At 35.8% G+C, this 21,886-nt stretch overlaps 1 protein-coding gene across 3 annotated transcripts in view; it reads left to right on the forward strand.

The window, feature by feature from the left end:
• Window positions 1-744, forward strand: part of ODR4 (odr-4 GPCR localization factor homolog) — a 33,155-nt gene extending 32,411 nt beyond the window's left edge. For 2 of the 3 annotated variants that reach the window (XM_035010685.1, XM_035010686.1), the window contains one exon: window positions 330-618. In XM_035010685.1, the coding sequence (XP_034866576.1) occupies window positions 330-397 (68 nt within the window). In that variant the 3' untranslated portion in view covers window positions 398-618. Of the gene's footprint in view, window positions 1-329 lie in introns of all 3 variants that reach the window. The other variant, XM_035010684.1, reaches the window with a different exon arrangement.
• The last annotated feature ends 21,142 nt before the right edge of the window (window positions 745-21,886 follow it).

Below are 21,886 nucleotides of genomic sequence, written 5' to 3' on the forward strand. Positions count from 1 at the left end.
AGTATATGTGAGTTTTTCTCTCAAATGTGTGTGAGTGCACATGTGTGTAAGAGAGATACTTTTTTTTTTCTTTTTTGAAGGTTTTGCTAAGTGGGGAAGTACATGATTACCAGTCCAGCCTTTGCCATCTATTCAACGTATTGCTGTGTTTTCCTCCTAAGACTTGGCTGGCTTTTAATACATATACATGTGTGTATAAGCATATATGTTTGTGCAGGTGCATCTTGTTGTTTAGGCCCATCGTTGCCTACATTTCAGAGCCTAGGACCAGTTAAGCCTTTCTTTCACTCATTCCATTTCCATTTGTTTTGTGTTTGTTTTACTTGTAGGTGTGATTGCAGCATTTGCGGTTGCAGTCCTTGCTGCGGGTATCTCCTTTCATTACTTCAGTGATTAGGGTGAGACACAGCTTCCTGATCTTCCAGAGAACACTGAGCAACCATTATGAATAAAAGACGCAAACAGTCCATCTGCATTTAAGACCAGAGCAGCCACCTCTGCTGCCACTATGCCTATTATGTTTCTGACTAAAATGAAATCACCAGCTGCCTTGTTTAGCCCTGCTTATGTTATAGATGGCTCAGGCTTCCAAAAATAAAGTTGTATATGTAGATGGAAGTTGCATGTAACAAATCCTTATTATCTATTTTTAAAAATGTTCAAAGTGATGGTTTATTTTCATAGATTTTAGTCCTTTTGATCTGTATCACATATTGATCACGATATTGAAAATTTGAATAGTCAGAGTTGACTGAATTTCTTAGTAATAGAATAACTGGAGAAATTTCTACAAAGTGGGGCAACAATCTGTTGGGTAAGTTCATACTCTAGGACCTTTTTTTTTTTTTTTGATGGCACAATAAGAAGTTTTATTCTATTGATAGAAAAAAAACCCCTGCAATTAATAGTTGTACCACAGCAATTAATAGCATGTAAAAAGAAATGTCTCTTTTAAAACATTAGAGGAAAAATGCTCTGCATTTTTTTATTTTATTATTTTATGTTAATCACAATATATTACATCATTAGTTTTTGATGTAATGTTCTATGATTCATTGTTTGCGTATACCCAGTGCTCCATTCAATATGTGCCCTCTTTAATACCCATCACCAGGCTAACCCATCCCCCACCCCCCTCCCCTCTAGAACCCTCAGTTTGTTTCTCAGAGTCCATAGTCTCTCATGGTTCATCTCCCCATACGACTTCCCCCCCTTCATTTTTCCCTTCCTACTATCTTTTTTTTTTTTAACATATAATGTATTATTTGTTTCAGAGGTACAGGTCTGTGACTCATCAGTCTTACACAATTCACAGCGCTCACCATAGCACATACCCTCCCCAGTGTCTATCACCCAGCCACCCCATTCCTCCCACCCCCCACCACTCCAGCAACCCTCAGTTTGTTTCCTGAGACTAGGACGGTTCCAATGTATACTCAGTTCCCAAAATACTGACCAAGTTCTGGTCAAGGGGTAGGAAACCTTTCCAGAAAGGTTTGAATTATTAAGGATTGCATAAATCATGTGCTTTCTCAGGTTAGTATATCATACCTGCTTTAATATATTAGGTAAGACTTTTACTTCTAACAGTACATTAGACAAGGTACTGCTAAACAACTAAATCCTGAATAAAATCTATTTTTGAATGCATTAATCAGCTCAAAGAAAGTAGGGGAAGTTTCTGTGAATCATACCTCTATTTTTACTTGCCCACAGATGAACACATTTTGAGTTGGGAATTGCGAATACTGTATTAAGCATGCAAGTGGGCAGTGGTTACACAGATAGCAAATACCAACTGCAACATAGCCATATGCAGTTTGCCTTGGACTAGAAACAAGATGAATCTGAATCTGAGATGTTGTCCTAGCCAGGACAGTTGAAGTGGCTACTTAGTTTGTGGTATCCTGTAACTCCTGGCAGAAGCAAGATACAGGCTCAAGATTTCCATAGATTAAGATAAAAAAATATGACTAGAGATTACCAGGTGCAAATTGAAACTAGCTAGCATGAGAAAATCCTATAGGAATAATAAACTTTGGATTCAATTCTCCATGGTCTTATCACTGACATCTATTAAAGATGGAACCGCAGGTAGATCTAAAAAAGAAAACAATGCTAAAAATGAAAAATATGTTACTTGAAATTAAAAAAAAAACCCTCAGACATGATGAATATCATATTAGACTCAACTGAAGAGACAATAAACTGGAAGTGAGATCTAAAGGAATTACCCAGTGCACAGCGAAAAGAAACAAGGAGTTAGAAAATACAAATATTAAAGAGAAGAATAGCGATATGAAGGGAAGATGGTTACAAAGACTAGAAGTATTAGGAGGGAAGAATAGAGAGGATGGAGGAGTACAATATTTGAAGATAACTATTTTCTTTTTTTTTTTTTTTTGGAAAAACATGAATTCATAATTTGAGGAAGCACAATATATCCCAAGCATACATGGATCAAATCCATGCCTAAACCCAAAGTAGTGTAACTACAAGATACCAAACACAAGATTTTAAAAGCATTCAAAAGAACAAAAAGATCATCAGTGAAGGCAACATACATACTAACATACTTAGTAGGCTTCTCAATAGCAACAATGTACCCAAAAGATGGTGGAATAATGCCTTCAAAATTCTGAGAAAAACTATTATCAACTTAGACTTTGTGCCAAGCAAAACTGAAATGTTCAGATGAAAAACAGATTTTTACCATCAACGGAACTTCAATAAAGAAACTGCAAAAGGTTGATCTTCAGAAGGAAAATGTTTCCACAAGGATGATCTGAAATCGAAGATCTGGTGAACAAATATAATGATAAACATGTAAATCAAAAGTGTTGCTAGTATAAAACAGTCGTAATTGAAGAAGTGTTTATAAGAAGTACAATTGTAAACAATTGTAAAACTAAACATTCTGTGCAACATGAATGTGGACTTCTAAAATAGGATATAATTAAAAAACTGGATAATAGCATTTAAGATGGGAGGAGGGTGATTAGAATTAAAGTGTTCTGAGGTGCTTTCATTATTCAGAAAGTGGCTTAAGATACTGCTAAGATAATAGATATAGAATGAATCATTGCAAAGGAAAAGAAGTTTAAAATAATGAAACAGGAAGACAGTAACTTAGCCCAAAAGGAAGAAATTAGGGGTGGGGGAGGAACAAAGTTAGTAAGATAATAATAACAAGTCAAGTAATACTAATTAAAATAAACATGAATAAACTAAACCCAGTTCAACAACAGATTGATTAGGTTTTTTAAAATCCAGCTATATATAGGCTGGATTTTTTAAAAGATGAAAACACAGAGGGAAATAACAAAATTTGTGTAGCTTTAGTGATACTAAATCAAAATTAGTTTTATGGTAGTATTAAAGATGGAGAAGGCCACTAATAATGATAAAAGGATCAATTCATTAGAAATATATAACAATTTTAAATATGTACATACTTTATAAAATGGCCTCAAAATGTATAAGACTAAACCAAAAAACAACATAGAGATTTCAACAGCTCTCAGTTATTGATAAATAAACCAAGACAAACAATGAATGAAAACACAGATTTGGATAATGCAATTAACAATATTGATTTCAATGGACAAATTTAAAATAATCAGCAATTAGAGAATATTCTTAAGCATTTTATATTAGCAAAAATTGACCATGTACTAGGTATGAAATAAGTCACAATAAAGTTTTAAAAATCAGTATTAAATGTATAATCAGAAATAAGAGTTCAGTAAGAAAGGTTAAAATTTTTAAAATCATACATTTACAAGTTTTAAAACTTTCGTAGATGAAAGAAGAAAACAAATAGTTAGAACCTAATTACAAGTATCACATTTGGAAAAATTGGGTGATGCAGCAGAAACATTACTAAAGGAAATTAAATGCATAAATTAAAAAGCCTAAGTATATAACTTAAGAGCAACAGAATAAACTTAATGTTGAAGCAAGGAGATACAGGCGAGGGAAGAAATCAATTAATTAGAAAACAAAAAGTCACAATGTCAAAGTGGTTTTCATGACAACAATAAAATTGGCATAATTAAGAAAACAGGGCACAAGTCGATGAAATAAAGATTGAAAAGGAGTCCTAACCCATAGATACAGCAGAGATGAAAATAATGAGCATCTTAATATATTTGAAAACTTAGACAAAATAGATCAAGGTATAGAAAAATGCAATTTCCTTAAATAGTCCAGAGAAGAAATAGACAAGCTACATAGACTTACTCAATAGTGTTGAATAGGAGGTAATTTTTTTTGACAGAACATCTAGTCCACATCTACAGATGTTTCTCTTTCAAGGACCATACTGTTTCAACATTTCATATAAACTCTCCCAAGGATTAGGTCATGTCAGCTCTAATGAAGCCAGTATAACTTCTGATACTAGAATCAGACACATTAGTAAGTTAAAGACTCATCACACATATTAACAGATGTGAAAACCAAAAACACTATTGATAAGCTAAATTCAACATTATATAAAAAAGGATAACGCAGCATGACTAAGTTGTATATATACATTAAAAATCAAACTCGGGGCGCCTGGGTGGCTCAGTCGTTAAACGTCTGCCTTCGGCTCAGGTCATGATCCCAGAGTCCTGGGATCGAGCCCCACATCGGGCTCCCTGCTCCACGGGAAGCCTGCTTCTCCCTCTCCCACTCCCCCCGCTTGTGTTCCCTCTCTCGCTGTGTCTCTCTCTGTCAAATAAATAAATAAAATCTTTAAAAAAAAAAATCAAACTCAATAAGGATGCCTATTTTATCACAACTTCTATTCATCATTGTAGAAATAACGAGCAAAAGATAAATCAGGTATTTTAAGAGGATGTAACTGAGCATACAAAAAGATGTTTAATCTCATAAATGATCAACTAAGACCACAGTGAATATCATTTTACATCCAATAGATTGAAAAATTAAGAAATATGACAATATCAATGAAGAAGATGTGCATCAAGAAGACATTTACAGGTGGGGTTGTAAACCGATACACAGTTTGCCATAGAAAGCAATTTGGCATTATCTTGTGAAGTTAACCATTTACATTAATACCTGACCATTCTGCTTCTACATATACATACCTTAGAGAAATTTTTCTATAGGTGCCCAAGAGCACATCTATGAGAATGTTCAAAGCAGCCCTGTTTGTAACCACCCAAATATTCATTGACAAGAGAATGACAAATTGCAGGTTTTGTACTTTTATTTAATAGGGAGAATGACCTAAGAAAGCAAGTTTCAGAAGCTCACATGCAGTTTGATAACTTTTATAAAGTTTAAAAACAAGGAAATCTGTATTACACAGGAACAAATTTATGATAAAACTTTTTTAATGTGAAGGAGTGATACCCAAATTCAGAATGATATTACCATTTCTGGTGGGACTGATGGCAGAGCAGGAAGGCAAGAAGGAACAAATGAATAGAGGAAACATTATTAGTAATGTTTTAGTTCTTGAGTTGAAATGGGTTACTTGATCTTCATTTTATTTACTTAATGGTATCAACATATGTATTATTTTGGTTGTCTGCTACTAACAAACCACCCCAAACTTAATTGACTTAAAACGACAAACATTTAAGGTGCCTGGGTGGCTTAGTCAGTTAAGTGTCTGCCTTCAGCTCAGGTCATGATCCCAGGGTACTGGGATCAAGTCCCACACTGGGCTCCCTGCTCAGCTGGGAGTCTGCTTCTCCCCTTCCCTCTACTCGTGCTTTCTGTCTCTCACGTGCTCTCTGTCTCAAAATAAATAAGTAAAATCTTTAAAAAAAAAAAAAAAGGCAACCATTTAATTTTCCCCCCCACAATTCTGAATTGACAGGAATCAGTTGTCTTGTTCTCCACATGGTGTTGGCTAGAGCTATAATTTTCTAAGAGCTTGAGTGGGTTTGAAACCTCCAAAATAGCTCATTCACATGGTTGGCAGTGGATGCTGGCTGTCAGCTGGGAACTGGCTATCACACCTCAGTTCTCCTCTATGTGGCCTCTCCATATGGCTTGGGGTTCTTCCATCAGGGTGGCTGGGCTTCTTCCTGTCATGATAATGGGGATTCAAGAAGTAACATCCCAAGTGTGAGCATTCCAAGAAGAGAGAAGTAGGAGCTTTGAGTCCTCTTGAGGCCCTGGCTTAGAAATCTCAGAACATCCCTACATTGTATTGGTCAAAGTAATCTATAGGACCAGCCTAGATTAAAGATGAAGGGGAAAAAAGCCTTTACCTCTCAATAGGTATGCATATATGAGAAGGAAAGGGTTTGATGGCAACTATCTTTGGAGATTATCATTATACCCTCTGCAAATAGCAATTTATGCTTTTGACATGTGGAAAATGCATTCACCACCTCAAGAGACACTTTAAAGTTGCATCTAAATATGTCATCAGATTCAGGTTCAAGGCCCATAATCTCATCATTTAAATCAGTTTCAGGTATATATGAGCCACATTTACTGCAGTTCTAAATATGAATATGTGTGAACTAAAGAAACAAGTTTTCTTCCCCTTACTCATCTAGCATACAATGGCAAGACAGGCAATAGATTTCTTGTTTGAACAGGGAAAACGGGAGGTGCAAAGCAGGAAATGGTCCACAGCAATTCAGAACTCCAACTGGGCACGTCTCTCATTCATCATGATTCTAGGAGCAGGGAGTTTATGATAATTAGGGCCTAATTCTCAGCCCTTGCACCTTCCCCATGAAATTTTGAATCAACTCTGAGTTGTCCTTTTCCATGAGAATGGCTTGTTTGAAGTTGAACAGTTTTCTCAACTTGCTTCCTGATTTTCGAAGGTTGAAGGTCCAGAAGCCTTTTTTTATTTTGAACTGTCTCTTCCTTTTAGACCAAACTTATGTAATTCCTTTAAAAATATTGCATATTTTGGGGGCACCAAAATTTGGGTGGCTCAGTTGTTAAGCATCTGCCTTCGGTTCAGGTCATGATCCCAGGGTCCTGGGATCGATCCCCGCATCAGGCTCTCTGCTCGTTGGGAAGCCTGCTTCTCCCTCTCTCACTCCCCCTTCTTGTGTTCCCTCTCTCGCTGTTTCTGTCAGATAAATAAAATCTTAAATAAATAAATAAATAAGTAAATAAATAAGTAAATAAATAAAAATACTGCATATTTTCTATGAATCAAATTATAATCTCCTCCATTCAATAAAAGGCACACCCACAAATCTTGAGACCGGCCTCTCCCTCTACTTTGAGCTAAATGTCAGGATGCTGAAGGACTGCATCCTTAAGAATCTTAGGTACCGGGCGCCTGGGTGGCTCAGTCGGTTAAGCGACTGCCTTCGGCTCAGGTCATGATCCTGGAGTCCCGGGATCGAGTCCTGCATCAGGCTCCCTGCTTGGTGGGAAGTCTGCTTCTCCCTCTGACCCTCCCCCCTCTCGTGTGCCCTCTCTCTCTCTCACTCTTTCAAATAAATGAATAAATAAAATCTTAAAAAAAAAAAAAAAAAGAATCTTAGGTACCAATTGCCTCGCTGAGTAGATGGACTATAATACATGCTGATAAGATTCTTAGAAGTCTTTTTTTGCCAGCTGAGAAATCTATGAGGCACTGGCTTAAATATTTCTGAAGTCTTAAAGGTTATTACTACAGCTGGACCCTTGATCATAACTTACCCTGATGTTATATGTTTTACTTGTCGTTCTCTGGAGTTGACCATTGCCCAGAGGTCATTTCCTCCTTGAGAATTTCTTGTTGGCTGGAAAAAGGTGTTCAAGGCCTTCACATTTCTCACAGCATTTCCTCCAAAACTGAACAGTTTCTTATTTAGTTCATCTGTCTTTTTCTGTATTTGATCATTGCCAGCTAAAAGTCACTTGGCATTTTCAGTATTCTGCCTGGAAATCTCCTTGGCCAGATGCACAGGTTTATTCAGTTACTTCTTCCCCTTAGTGATTTCCATGAGTTCATTAGTTCTACCTTTCACATTAATGCAGGTGAAAGTGCCTTTCATAACAAGGGTTGCCTTTCAATAACGATTTCCTCATTGTTCTAGCCACCCCGGTTTCCTGAAGTCCCTAAAGCCTTCATCTCCTCAGTTCCAAAGTTAAGGCTACATGTTTTGGTTTTGGTCCAGCACTACTCTTATTTCTAGGTACCAGTTTCTATTTTGGTTATCTCTTCATAACAGTCTCAAAACATATTGGCATTAACCATTTTATTAATGGTTCCATTAATCATTTATTAATCATTTATATATTTATGATTCTGTGGATAGACTGGGATCAGCTGAAAGGTTATTGTGTTCCACATGATGTTGGCTGGAGCTTCAATTACCTAAGGGCTGTGACATCCAAGATAGTTCATCCACATGGTTGGCAATTTATCTGCTGCTTCTCCATATAACCTCTCCATAGGGCTTAGGCTTCTCAAAGCATGGTGTTTGAATTCAAAAAGGAAGAGCCCCAAGAATCAGTGTTCAAAAAAGAAGGAAGTGGGAAATTGTTACTCCTTAAAGGACTGGGCTCAGAAATCCTAGAATGTCATTCCTCCGTATTCTGTTGGTCAAAGCAAACTGGCCTAGAGTAGATCCTATAGGAGAAGGAAAAGAGGCTCACCTCTCAATGGCATATGCATACAGGGAGGGAAAGAATTAATGGCATTCACCACAGGAGACTTATTACACATATATTCTTTAGTATATGTCAAATCTTAAATACATGAGAAAGGAGAGAATTACAGAAGTTTACTAGGGAGATAGTTAACTATTATTACTCTAAAAACATAATTCATATATTATCTTATCACAATCTGCCTTTTCCAATAGCACCCCTGTCTCCCTCCTTTCTGTTTTGACATTTTTGTGGGTAAATAAATGTCTTTCCCTTTTACCTACTCCTAAAATGTTCCAAGGTCAATAGGCTCAAAACCATCTTACCCAAATAGTTGGGAATAATCAAGCTCTATTACAATGCATATTTGTTTTTTGGCTTTTACCTTAGATATTTGTCTAAGTATAAACTAGCCAATGTACAATATCTAGTAAATTATTCTTGATTTCTGACTTTAACCTAATAATTATATTGGAAATATGAAGTATGTTAATGAATAGTAACTAAAGGTAGTCAATGAGTTCTCATATACTTCATAACCTATTAAAAGGTAAATTAATACTTTAATAGGTTTTGATTTATTGGTTAAGGACAAGTGGTAAAAGTGGAGTTAGAAATGACACTTGTTTGTCTCTGGTTTTGCCTTTTCTGATGTGTTTTCACATACATTATCTCAGTGGATTTTTATAACACTTGTGTGTAAGCAGGTTAGAGATTTGTTTAATGGACCCCAATTTGGTGGATATAAATGAAGTGTACATTATTATGTATTGTATCCAATGACACATAGGAAGAACAGCCATTTGAGTAAGTAACTATTACCTGTCTCAATATCAGAAATAGATTATTCCTTCTTTTTTCATCTTTGTAAAAATATTCTGTAAATATTTTACATACTTAGCACCATCAAATGAAGCTAGACTTTACGCCATTCTGTGGAATTTATGAAATTCTGATCCCGAAGAGCCCTGTAGAAAAAGACTTGATCTTTAAAGAAAAGATCTTTCACTCAATTTGTTCAGTTTGTTAAGGAGACCTTTTGTTTATTATAGAATTGTGAAAAGGAACTTAATGGAATGGATGAAGGTAGTTTAATCAGCTCTTAGGTTCTATTTTAGTGAAATCTAATTTAGTTGTAGATACACCAAATGCCTGGCCCCATGATTAAAATTCTGAATGTCAGTAAGCTAAGACACTGGACTGCAATATTTATATCTAAACAAAAATAACAGTGTTTAAAAAATAATAATCCTAGGGGCACCTGGGTGGCTCAGTTGGTTAAGCGACTGCCTTCGGCTCAGGTCATGATCCTGGAGTCCTGGGATCGAGTCCCACATCAGGCTCCCTGCTCGGCAGGGAGTCTGCTTCTCCCTCTGACCCTCCCCCCTCTCATGTCCTCTCTCTCATTCTCTCTCTCAAATAAATAAATAAAATCTTTAAAAAAAAAATAATAATCCTATGCTTTCAAGTTAGCACTATTGAAAACATTTTCTAAATTTTAATTCTAAATTATAACTGAAATAATAGCTAATGATTATGGAGAGTTGACTTGTATGCCTAGATCTTCTAATTAAGAAACAACACCTTGGGAAGTCACTTAATCCCTTTGACCTTTAGGTTGGAACAAATTGTAACATTAAATTAACTCTCATATAGTGTTTTACAATTTATACAATATTTTCATTTTAACAATTCAGAGACTGAGGTGAGGTTCAGGAAAGTGACATGCTAAACCTAGTAGTTAGTGGGGCATATACATATTATGGGGGAAGATATTAATGAAAGGAAGTGATTGAGTATGTAGAAGCAAGAGGGATGATTGTACAGAAGCAAGAAAACGAGTTTAAGATTCCTGAGGATAGTCTCTAAAGAAAATTGGTGCAAGTGCATATGGGCTTATAAGTTTGGTAGTGGAAAGTTGAAGATGATCTTATTTGATGCCTTCAGATTTCTATGAAGTTGGAAAGGTCATCTGCTGAGAGGAAAGAAAGAGAATAAAGATTTCAAAGAATTGTTGCCAAGAGTGGGAGATCAAATTGACCCAAGAAACAGTGGGATTACCAGGCCACTGTATACCAGTACAGCCTCATTTGAGGTTAGTAATAATAAATGAATGAAATCGTGTGATTTTCCCTCAGTACTCTGTCTTCTCAGATTTAAAAAAAAAAGTGATTTGTAGGTCTTGTCTAAAAGATAAGTTGAAACCAAAGAAGGGCTAGAAAATTTGGGATTGGCAAGAATATTATTTAAGAATATCATTTAAATGATGAACCATGAAATCTAAGCTGAATATAAAAGGAAGTGAAGAGATGGAAATGGGGAGTTGGGGCGGGGAGAGAACGAGAATGCTTTAATGAGTTAGAAATGGAAAGAGAGAGAGAATGCTTTGATGATTTGGAAATATAATGTAAAAAGACCAATGGAGTGGAGGTCTAGAAGAAATCAAAGACCCAAATTTTTACAGTCATTTACAAGTAAATAAGGAGACATGATTGTGATCATAAGTAAGAATGCCTGGAATAGTGATTTGGGAAGAAATAACACATAGATGATAGCAAATGACATGAGTGGCTGAGGTGAAGTATTATTGAAGGTCAAGAGAAGAGGAAGTCAATGAAAAGAGAGTCCAGATTATGGGAAGATGGTCTGCTAAAATAATGGTAACACCCAACATGATAAAATTTGAAGCATAAAGGAAGGCTGTGTGAGTAGAATATCTAATTTTTTATAAATGAGGGAGAATGATTAGGTCAGTTGACAGTTACAAGAATGGAGGAAAAGTGATAGCATGAGCCTTTAAAAATACCTAAGATTTTTTACAGAAGCAACTAGTCATAATGATCTGGAGTAAAGGAGAGTGTTGAGAATAATATTTGGATTTTTGAAAGAATAATCACTTGAAAGTGATAAAGGGAAGGTATGCCTTCTTTGAAGAATGAGGTTTCAGTTATGGAAGATATGGAAAGAACGTCTGGGGAAAGGTTGAAAGTAAAGGGAAGTATGTTGCTTTTAGACAGGAAGGGGAAGGGAAGGGGGTGCAGTAGAGTATTATGGCAATGGCAAGTTGGGAGTGGGCAGGTACCAGTGAGGGGGCAGAGGTGTGGGGAGCTCCCCCTTTAGATGTTGCTTGTAATGAATGTACGGGTAAGTATCCTTTAAGATTTAATCTCAGTGATTTTGAGGAGGTTGGATTCTGGGTCCTTGATCAGAGGACTCACTCAGACTAAGTGAGTAGTTATTGCTGCTGCAACAAATTTTGGTAACTGCACCGATATGGCTTGGAGGTGGGAAGCAGCCCAGACAGTGATGTGAACAACTAAAGACAGCAAGGCCAGGATAGGAGCATAGTCTACAGTTATGAGCTTTAAACATTCAGGCTGACATCCCAGGGATAAATGCAACTTGGTCATATTTTATCTTTTACATACACTGTTGGATTCAATTGCTAATGCCTTATTTAGAATTTTTGCATCCAAATGAACAAGTGACATTAGCCTACGATTTCTCTTTCTCATTTACTGTTTTTCTAATTTTGGAAGATTACACTATCAAGATTATCTTAGTTTAATAAAATCAGTTGGTGATTATTCTCTCTGTTTCTGCTGTCTGGAAAAGTCTATATAAAATGATCTGTTTCTTGTCAGTTTGATAGAGTTAACTTATAAATACATCTGGATCGGGATAATATCTTGTAACTACTTCTCTGGTTTCTTTGCTTCTGCAGGATTATTCAGATTTCTGTTTTTCTTAAGTCAATTCTGGTAAGTTACGTTTTTCTAGAAAATTTCGCATTTTGTGTGTTTTCAAATTGGTTGGCATTAATTGCTCATAATGTTTCATATCTTTCTAACCTCAGTTATCTGTATATGTCTATCATTTTACTTCCAACTTTTCTGTGTCCTTACACTTTAAATGTATCCATTCTGAACAACAAGTACCTGGGTTTTTTAAAAGCCTAAATTGATAATATATGCCTTTTAATTAGTGAACTTAATTATGTTTCTTGTTACTATTGTTATATTTGGAACTATTTCTACTTTAAATTTTCACTGTGGAACTGAGGAGAGTAGTAAAATAACTCTAGTTTCAAATGGATAGCAATTCAGTGCTATTTCTCCTCAGGAAAAGTCAGATGATGGTTTAAAAGTTTTCTCCATTCCCCCACCAAGGTGAAAACAACAAAATAAAATTTGTAAATCCTTTTTCTCTTTAAATGCTCAAAGTATGAAAAATGATGGGCAAAATGGCATCTGCATTTATTTTTAATAAATGTAAATGTACAGCCGTGGTTTTCTGCTTCTAAACTTCTGTGGATCTTACACAATTTATTAGTATTACATCTCTGTAATTCAAGTTACCTAGCAAGTTCAATTTCATGTGTTATTATCATTGCCTGTTGAAAATACATTAATTTGTTAGAACAGGAACCCTGTAGAGGAGATAATTATGTCTTGTCAGCAATGAATAAATGTCAGCCTTAAAAATGAATTATTGTTTTTGATATAGCACGATTAAATCAAGCTAGTGTGTGCTCAGGGATTGGAGTGGGGAGTGGACATTCTGAGAAATAAAATAGCCTAGGGTAAAACACCTGGTTTTATGAAAATGATTTTTTAGAAGCATTGTCTTATATACTATGAAAAAAAAAAAAGCCCTGAAGGATTAAGAAAAAAGACTTTGATACTTGTTATAATTGAGAACCTCAAGTAAAAATAAAATTTAATGTTTTCTTTAAATGCTATTGCCCAAATAAGGAAAATCCATAATTGAAAATTGAGTTTATGTACTATATACTTAGACCTGTTCTCTCTACCAGGACCATGGCCACTATATTAATTTTGGAGTTGTGAGACTCACTGAAGCTTTATCTGGATGCCAGGTAATTTTTTCCCCCTGAAGAATTAACATATGGACATAAAATATGTTAAGACAGATCTTCTGATTTTAGGGAATCCAAAATTTGGTTGCTAATGTATTCTTAGTGTTAAAGAGGTTGGGTTGAAAAACTGGAAGTCTTGAGAGTAAAGGATTGAGAGAGCTGGAAGGGTAGACGGCTACCCTTCATCAGAGAATGGTATATTGAGATTGAAGATTTCAAAAAGGGAGTTGATAGTGAAAGTAAGAGGAAAAACTGAACAGAGATGACAGTGTGTGTTAGCTAACTAGAGGGGCATGAATGGATAATAATTTCTTCACTGAAATCCAATATCAGCTGGGTTCCAGAATATAAGACCTCAAACAGTAATAAATAAACAAAATAAAAATAAGTCCCTGTGTCTTTCAACTTCAGGAATGCATGCTCTCCTAGATTGTAAATCTTTTTTTTTTTTTTAAGATTTTATTTATTTACGAGAGAAAGAATGAGAGACAGAGAGCATGAGAGGGAGGAGGGTCAGAGGGAGAAGCAGACTCCCTGCCGAGCAGGGACCCTGATGTGGGACTCAATCCCGGGACTCCAGGATCATGACCTGAGCCGAAGGCAGTTGCTTAACCAACTGAGCCACCCAGACGCCCCTAGATTGTAAATCTTTTGAGAAGAAAGAATGACTATTATCTTACTCATTTTTATCACCCTCTATTATCTAATATACAATTCCTTGTATATATTAGACACTCAAAACTTGTAGAAAACAAATGCACTAAAAGAAAACAAAGAGAAATCAAACTTTCATCATGAGATAAAAGTTTACTAGATATAGTTGAACAGCTAAGTATATGATCATGATTATATTGTACAAAACAATTCAGTATAAAAGTCCTCAAAATTCTGTAGATTTCTTTCCCATTTGTGTGTTAATCTTTATTTCACATGTCTGTTTTTAGAACTGATTTAATTTATACTTATTGTGATATCTACAGTCAATCTGAAATGGCAGTTTTTGGGGATCTCTTTCATTCAATTCAAATATATATAATTTTTAATAAGGTCCTTATATCCAGGAATGTGAGTGGTATGTTTGGGGTAGATGAATTGCATCCCACCTTCTTCATAAATTAGCTTCTGTTTACAGGAGCATATCTTTAAGATCTTGTATCTGTGTACTGTATGCACCATTTTACTTCATAAGTACCTACTAGTAATAATAACAATAATAACTAACATTTGAGTAATACTTATATGACAGGCACTATTCTAACTAGTTTACATGATTTACTCATTTTTCCTCATAGCCCTATGAGAATGTGCTATTATTATCCTTATTTTACAGATGAGGAAACAGGTATAGAGATGTTAACTAACTTACCCAAGATCACAAAATTAACCCCAGAAGTCTGGTACCAGTGCTCAGGATACTAACCACCACTACTAATATAGACATGGATATAGATATAAACATAGATGCAGGCATTATCTATTGCTTGTTTAGATGTCTGTTTTCTTTACCTTAAGCTCCTTAAGGTCAAGAACACTACATGGCACATTGCAGCTTATCCATAAATATTTCAGGAACAAATGAATGAATGAGCTTCACACTTACCAAGATAATTTTACTGTTCCCTAAAATTTTCCTATTATTTTAATATTACTTTACAACTGACACTGTTGGCTTCTTTCAAGTCTATTCCAGTTATTATTTGGGTGGTTTATTAGGAGACATGTTATGACATTTTAGACCTTTACATTTAAAACTTCATTCTTTTGCCCAGACAAAAATGATCTCTTCCTCTCCTCCTGCCAAATATAATAGCGGAATGAGTGTTTACATGAGGGGAGTTTGTAATCCAGGATTTCTGCAGCAGTGGGTTTCAAATATTCTAGTCAAATCCTGCCTTTTGTCTGACTGTTCCTGATGAGTGTTACCATCAAAGCTCCATTCTGGCATCCATTAGTCACCAAGTGCTTATTTTGAGAATGGTTGCTATCATCACTTGCTCTCTACACAGGTGCCACCTAGTTACTTTTGTTTTGACAGTTATGGGTTAAATACATTCCTGGGTTTAGTCCTGCTTAAGCTTGCTAGCTCTCTATTTTAAATTAATGCATGGTTTATATAAGAGTAAAGCTTTCATTGAAGGAATCTTTCAAAGCACTCATTTTTATTCTTCTTTTCCATAGATGAATCTTCTTTCACTGGTTAGCTATGCTTTTCTACCCCTGCCCTACAAAGCTGTACTACCTTATAGTTAATAATGACTAGTGATTGAGAAGAACTTATATTTTATTCTTAAAATAATGTTCTCTTTAGAGATACCCATTTCACTATCATCCCTCACTGTTTTGCCCTCAACTTCAAAGTATTTGCTTCCAGCTCATGGAATTAATATCCATCTAAAGAGTCGTTCCACTAGGGAGTGTTTTCATTATAAATATCTCATATAAGGATCCTGTTTTTTTGCTAAGACTTTTGGAGTCCAGTAATTCCTTAACAGAGAACTCTGTAAAGGATTAATACATTTGTTAGCAATTGTTTGATAGGAGAAAACATGTTGAACTTTTTTTTAAAGTTTCTTATTTTATATATAATTACCCTGCATATTTCTCTCCTAGCACTTTTCCTCCTTGTGATATGTCTAGAATTTATCAACTTAGAAATAGGCCATAGTGTATTTAAAATGTCTTTCCCAATTTATAAAGAGGAATAGAAGATGGAATTTTAGGTTCATGAAAAGAAACAATACCTATTGCAATGACTGTATGTTAGGGACTGGTCAATATAAGCTGGCCATAGTTAGGAATTCTATATTACCCATCTTTGTATCACCAATATATACTACAATTACAGAAAACTTTTTCTTTCCCATTCTTTTCCTCCTCTATTCCCTTTCTCCAGTTGAGACACAGAATTTTACAGTCTAAGAGAGAGGTGAAAATAGAAATGCACATTTGAAAGTGATCTAAATATGTGTTAAGATTATGGACAGAAGGCTGTTACCTAGAATGAGTCTTTAGAGAAGAAGACTATTTCTACTTTGAAGAAATAGTCAATATGATAGAAGGCAAACAAGCAGAGTGTGTTTTCAAAGAAGCCAAAAGAGGTGACTCAAAAAGAGGAGAGGTGGTCAGTTCTGACATATGCTTATAGGAGATAGAATAAAATAATGAATAAGAATTGGCCACTAAGTTTAACAAGATGACTACAACTGTAATTAGAGTGCTTGAGACAAAAGCCTGATTGGAATCAGCTGAAAAAAAAATGGAAATGAAGAATAAAGATGGTGACTTTAGATAGTTCTTTTGAGAGACATGATTGTATAGGAAACCAGAGAGGTGAGGGATAGCTGGAAATTTTAAGTTATACTTGGGCATTTTTTAAAAGTGGACAATTTTAAAACTCATTTATAAGCCAATATGAATAGTATGACATAGAGGAAGGGAGAAACATGATGCAGAAGAGGGAAAATAATTGCAGGAGAAAAATGACTGTGAGTGAGAGGGTTAGCTCTACTGCACAGTTTGGTCATGGCTCATAGCTGCATGGATGCTTCGTTCATCATACTGTCAGTGGAAACAGTGTTTACGTGCAGGTACACATTTTATTTTATTTTTTTAATTTTTATTTAAAATCAATTAATTAATATATATTATTAGTTTCAGAGGTAGAGGTCAGTGATTCATCAGTGTTATATAACACCCAGTGCTAATTATATCATGTGCCCTCCTTAATGTCCATCACCCAGTTACCCCATCCCCCCACCCCTTTCCCCTCCAGCAACCCTCAGTTTATTGCCTATGATTAAGAGCCTTTTATGGTTTGTCTCTCTCTCTGATTTCGTCTTGTTTTATTTTTTCCTCTCTTCCCCTATGATCCTCTGTTTTGTTTCTTAAATTCCACATGTGAATGAGAACATATGATAAGTATCTTTCTCTGATTGATTCATTTTGCTTAGCATAATACCCTGGAGTTACATCAGTGTTGTTGCAAATGGCAAGATTTCATTTTTGTGATGGCTAGTAGTATTCCATTGTGTGTGTATATATATATCTTTTTTTATCCATTTATCTATCAGTGGACATCTGGGCTCTTCCCATAGTTTGGCTATTCTGGACATTGCTGCTATAAACATTGGAGTGCAGGTGCCCCTTTGGATCACTATATTTGTATCTTTGGGGTAAATATCCAGTAGTGCAATTGCTGGGTCATAGGGAAGCTTTATTTTCAACTTTTTAAGGAACATCCATACTGTTTTCTAGAGTGGCTGCACCAGCTTGCATTCCTACCAACAGTGTAGGAGGGTTCCCCTTTCTCCACATCCTCGCCAACATCTGTCATTTCCTGACTTATTAATTTTAGCCATTCTGACTGGTGTGAGGTTGTCTGGTTTCATTCTTCTACATGTGGCTGTCCAATTTTCCCAGCACCATTTATTGAAGAGACTGTCCTTTTTCCCTTGGATATTCTTTCCTGTTTTGTTGAAGATTAGTTGACCATAGAGTCAAAGGTCCATTCCTGGGTTCTCCATTCTGTTCCATTGATCTCTGTGCCTGTTTTTGTGCCAGTATCATACTGTCTTGATGATGACAGCTTTGTAATAGAGCTGGAAGTCCGGAATTGTGATGCCGCCAGCTTTGCTTTTCTTTTTCAACATTCCTCTGGCTATGCGGGGTCTTTTCTGGTTCCATACAAATTTTAGGATTATTCATCCAACTCTGTGAAAAAAGTTGGTGGTATTTTGATAGGAATTGCATTGAATGTGTAGTTTGCTATAGGTAGCATAAACACTTTAACAATATTTGTTCTTCCAATCCATGAGCATGGAATGCTTTTCCATTTCTTTGTGTCTTCCTCAGTTTCTTTCATGAGTGTTCTATAGTTTTCTGAGTACAGATCCTTTGCCTCTTTGGTTAGGTTTATTCCTAGGTATCTTATGGTTTTTGGTGCAATCGTAAATGGGATTACTCCTTAATTTGTCTTTTTTTTGCTCTCATTGTTAGTGTATAGAAATGCAACTGGTTTCTGTGCATTTTATATCCTCCACTTTGCCGAATTCCTGTATGAGTTCTAATAATTTTGGGATGGAGTCTTTGGGTTTTCCACATAAAGTATTGTGTCTTCTGCGAAGAGTGAGAGTTTGACTTCTTCTTTGCCGATTTAGATGCCTTTTATTTCTTTTTGTTGTCTGATTGCTGAAGCTAGGACTTCTAGTACTATGTTGAACAACAGTGGTAAGAGTGGGCATCCCTGTCATGTTCCTGACCACAGGGGAAAAGTTCTCTGTTTTTCCCCATTGAGAATACTCACTGTGGGCTTTTTGTAGATGGCTTTTTATGATTTTGAGGTATGTTCCCTCAATCCCTACACTGTGAAGAGTTTTAATCAAGAAAGGATGCTATACTATGTCAAATGCTTTTTCTTCATCTATTGAGAGGGTCATATGGTTCTTGTCCTTTCTTTTATTAATGTAGTGTATCATACTGATTGATTTGCAGATGTTGAACCATCCTTGCAGCCCAGGAATAAATCCCACTTGGTCCTGGTGAATAATTCTTTTAATGTACTGTTGGATCCTATTGGCTTGTATCTTGGTGAGAATTTTGGCATCCATTTTCATCAGGGATATTGGTCTATAATTTTCCTTTTTGGTGGGGTCTTTGTCTGGTTTGGGGATCAAGGTAATCCTGGCCTCATAGAAAGAGTTTGGAAGTTTTCCGTCCCTTTCTAGTTTTGAAATAGCTTCAGAAGAATAGGTATTAGTTCTTCTTTAAATGCTTGGTAGAATTCCCTTGGGAAACCATTCAGCCCTGGACTCTTTATTTGTTGGGATATTTTTGATTACCGCTTCAATTTTCTTGGTGGTTATGGGTCTGTTCCGGCTTTCCATTTTTTCCTGAATCAGTTTTGGTAGTTTATATGTCTCTAGGAATGCATCTATTTCTTCTAGATTGCCTAATTTCTTGGCATATAGTTGCTCATAATATGTTCTTATAATTGTTTGCATTTCTTTGGTGTTGGCTGTGATCTCTCCTCTTTCATTCATGATTTTATTTATTTGGGTCCTTTCTCTTTTCTTTTTGATAAGTCTGGCCAGGGGTTTGTCAATCTTATTATCAATTCAAAGAACTAGCTCCTAGTTTTGTTGATCTGTTCTACTGTTCTTTTGGTTTCTATTTCATTGATTTCTGCTCTAATCTTTATTAATTCTCTTCTCCTGCTGGGTTTAGGCTCTATTTGTCATTCTTTCTCCAGCTCCTTTAGGTGAAGGTTTAGGTTGTGTATTTGAGACCTTTCTTGTTTTTTTGAGAAAGGCTTGTAATGTTATATACTTCCCTCTTGGACTGTCTTTGCTTCATCCCAAAGGTTTTGAACAGTTGTGTTTTCATTTTCATTGGTTTCCCTGAATTTTTTAAATTCATCTTTAATTTCCTGGTTGACCCATTCATTGTTTAGTGGCATGCTCTTTAGCCTCCATGAAGTTGAGTTCTTTCCAAATTTCCTCTTGTGATTGAGTTCTAGTTTCAAAGCATTGTGGTCTGAAAATAGGCAGGGAATGATCCCAATCCTTTGGTACTGGTTGAGACATGATTTGTGACCCAGTATATGATCTGTTCTGGAGAATGTTCCATGTGCACTCCAGAAGAATGTGTATTCTGTTGCTTTAGGAAGGAATGCTCTGAATATATCTGTGAAGTCCATCTGGGCCAGTGTGTCATTCAGAGCCCTTGCTTCCTTGTTGATCTCTGCTTAGATGATCTGTCCATTGCTGTGAATGAGCTGTTAAAGTCCCCTACTATTATTGTGTTATTATCAATGTGTTTCTTTAATTTTGTTATTAATTGGTTTATATAATTGGCTGCTCCCATGTTAGGAGCATAAATATTTATAATTGTTAGGTCTTCTTGTTGGAAAGACCCTTTAAGTATGATATAGTGTCCTTCCTCATCTCTTATTACAGTCTTTGGTTTAAAATCTAATTTGTGTGATATAAGGATTGGCACCCCAGTTTTCTTTTGGTGTCCATTAGCATGATAAATGGTTCTCCACCCCCTCACTTTAAATCTGGAGTTGTCTTTGGGTCTAAAATGAATCTCTTGCCAACAGCATATTGATGGGTCTTCCTTTTTTATCCAACCTGATACCCTGTGTCTTTTGATTGGAGCATTTAGCCCATTTACATTCAGAGTAACTATTGAAAGATATGAATTTAGTGCTATTGTATTACCTGTAAAGTCACTGTTTCTGTTTATTGTTTCTGTTCCTTTCTGGTCTGTGTTACTTTTGGGCTCTGTCTTTGCTTAAAGGACCCTTTTAATATTTTTTGCAGGGCTGGTTTAGTGATCATAATTTCTTTTAGTTTCTGTTTGTTCTGGAAGGTTTTCATCTCTCCTATTTTGAATGACATCCTAGCTGGGTAAAGTATTTTGGCTGCACATTTTTCTCATTTAGCACCTGAATATATCATTCCAGTCCTTTCTGGCCTGCCAGGTCTCTGTGGCTAGATCTTCTGCCAGTTTAATATTTTTACCATTGTAGGTTACGGACCTCTTGTCCTGAATTGCTTCCAGGATTTTCTCTTTGTCTCTGAGATTTGCAAGTTTCACTATTATATGATGGGCTGTTGACCTATTTTTATTGATTTTGAGGGGGGTTCTCTGTGCCTCCTGGACTTGAATGCCTGTTTCCTTCTCCAGATTAGGGACGTTCTCTGTTATAATTTGCTCCAATATATCTTCTCCCCTCTCTCTCTTTTCTGGGATCCCAAATATTCCAATATTGTTTCACTTTATGGTATCACTTATCTCTTGAATTCTCCCCTTGTGATCCAGTAGTTGCTTATCTGTCTTTTTTTCGGTTTCTTTATTCTCCATCATTTGGTCTTTTATATAACTAATTCTTTCTTCTGCCTCATTTATCCTAGCAGTTAGAGCCTCCATTTTTTATTGCATCTCATTAATAGCCTTTTTGATTTCAACTTGATTAGGTTTTAGTTCTTTTATTTCTTCAGAAAGGGATTCTTTAGTGTCTTCTATGCTTTTTTCAAGTCCAGCTAGTATCCTTATAATTGTTATTCTGAACTCCAGTTCCAACATCTTACTCATATCCATACTGATTTGGTCCCTGGCAGTCAGTACTGCCTCTTGTTCTCTTTTTTGAGGTGAGTTTTTCAGTCTTGTCATTCTGTCCAGAGAAGAATAGATGAAAAAGAGAACAAAATACTAAAAGGATAACAATGACCCCAGAGAAATATAACTAAACAAATCAGAAGAGACCTGAAACTGAAAAAAAATTCTTTTTAAAGATAGAATATTGGCGCGAGCCAAGGTACTCATGCTGTTTGACAAAGTCCAAGTATGGGGGATGATCCTGAAAACAGGAGACTCCACAGCTGGCTCCTGCTATTCTCTTTCATTTTGTTTATGGCAATCTTTATA

Source organism: Mirounga leonina, unplaced genomic scaffold (assembly GCF_011800145.1).
Source record: "Mirounga leonina isolate KUSES-001 unplaced genomic scaffold, KU_Mleo_1.0 Mir_154, whole genome shotgun sequence".
NCBI classification, from domain to species: Eukaryota; Metazoa; Chordata; class Mammalia; order Carnivora; family Phocidae; genus Mirounga; species Mirounga leonina.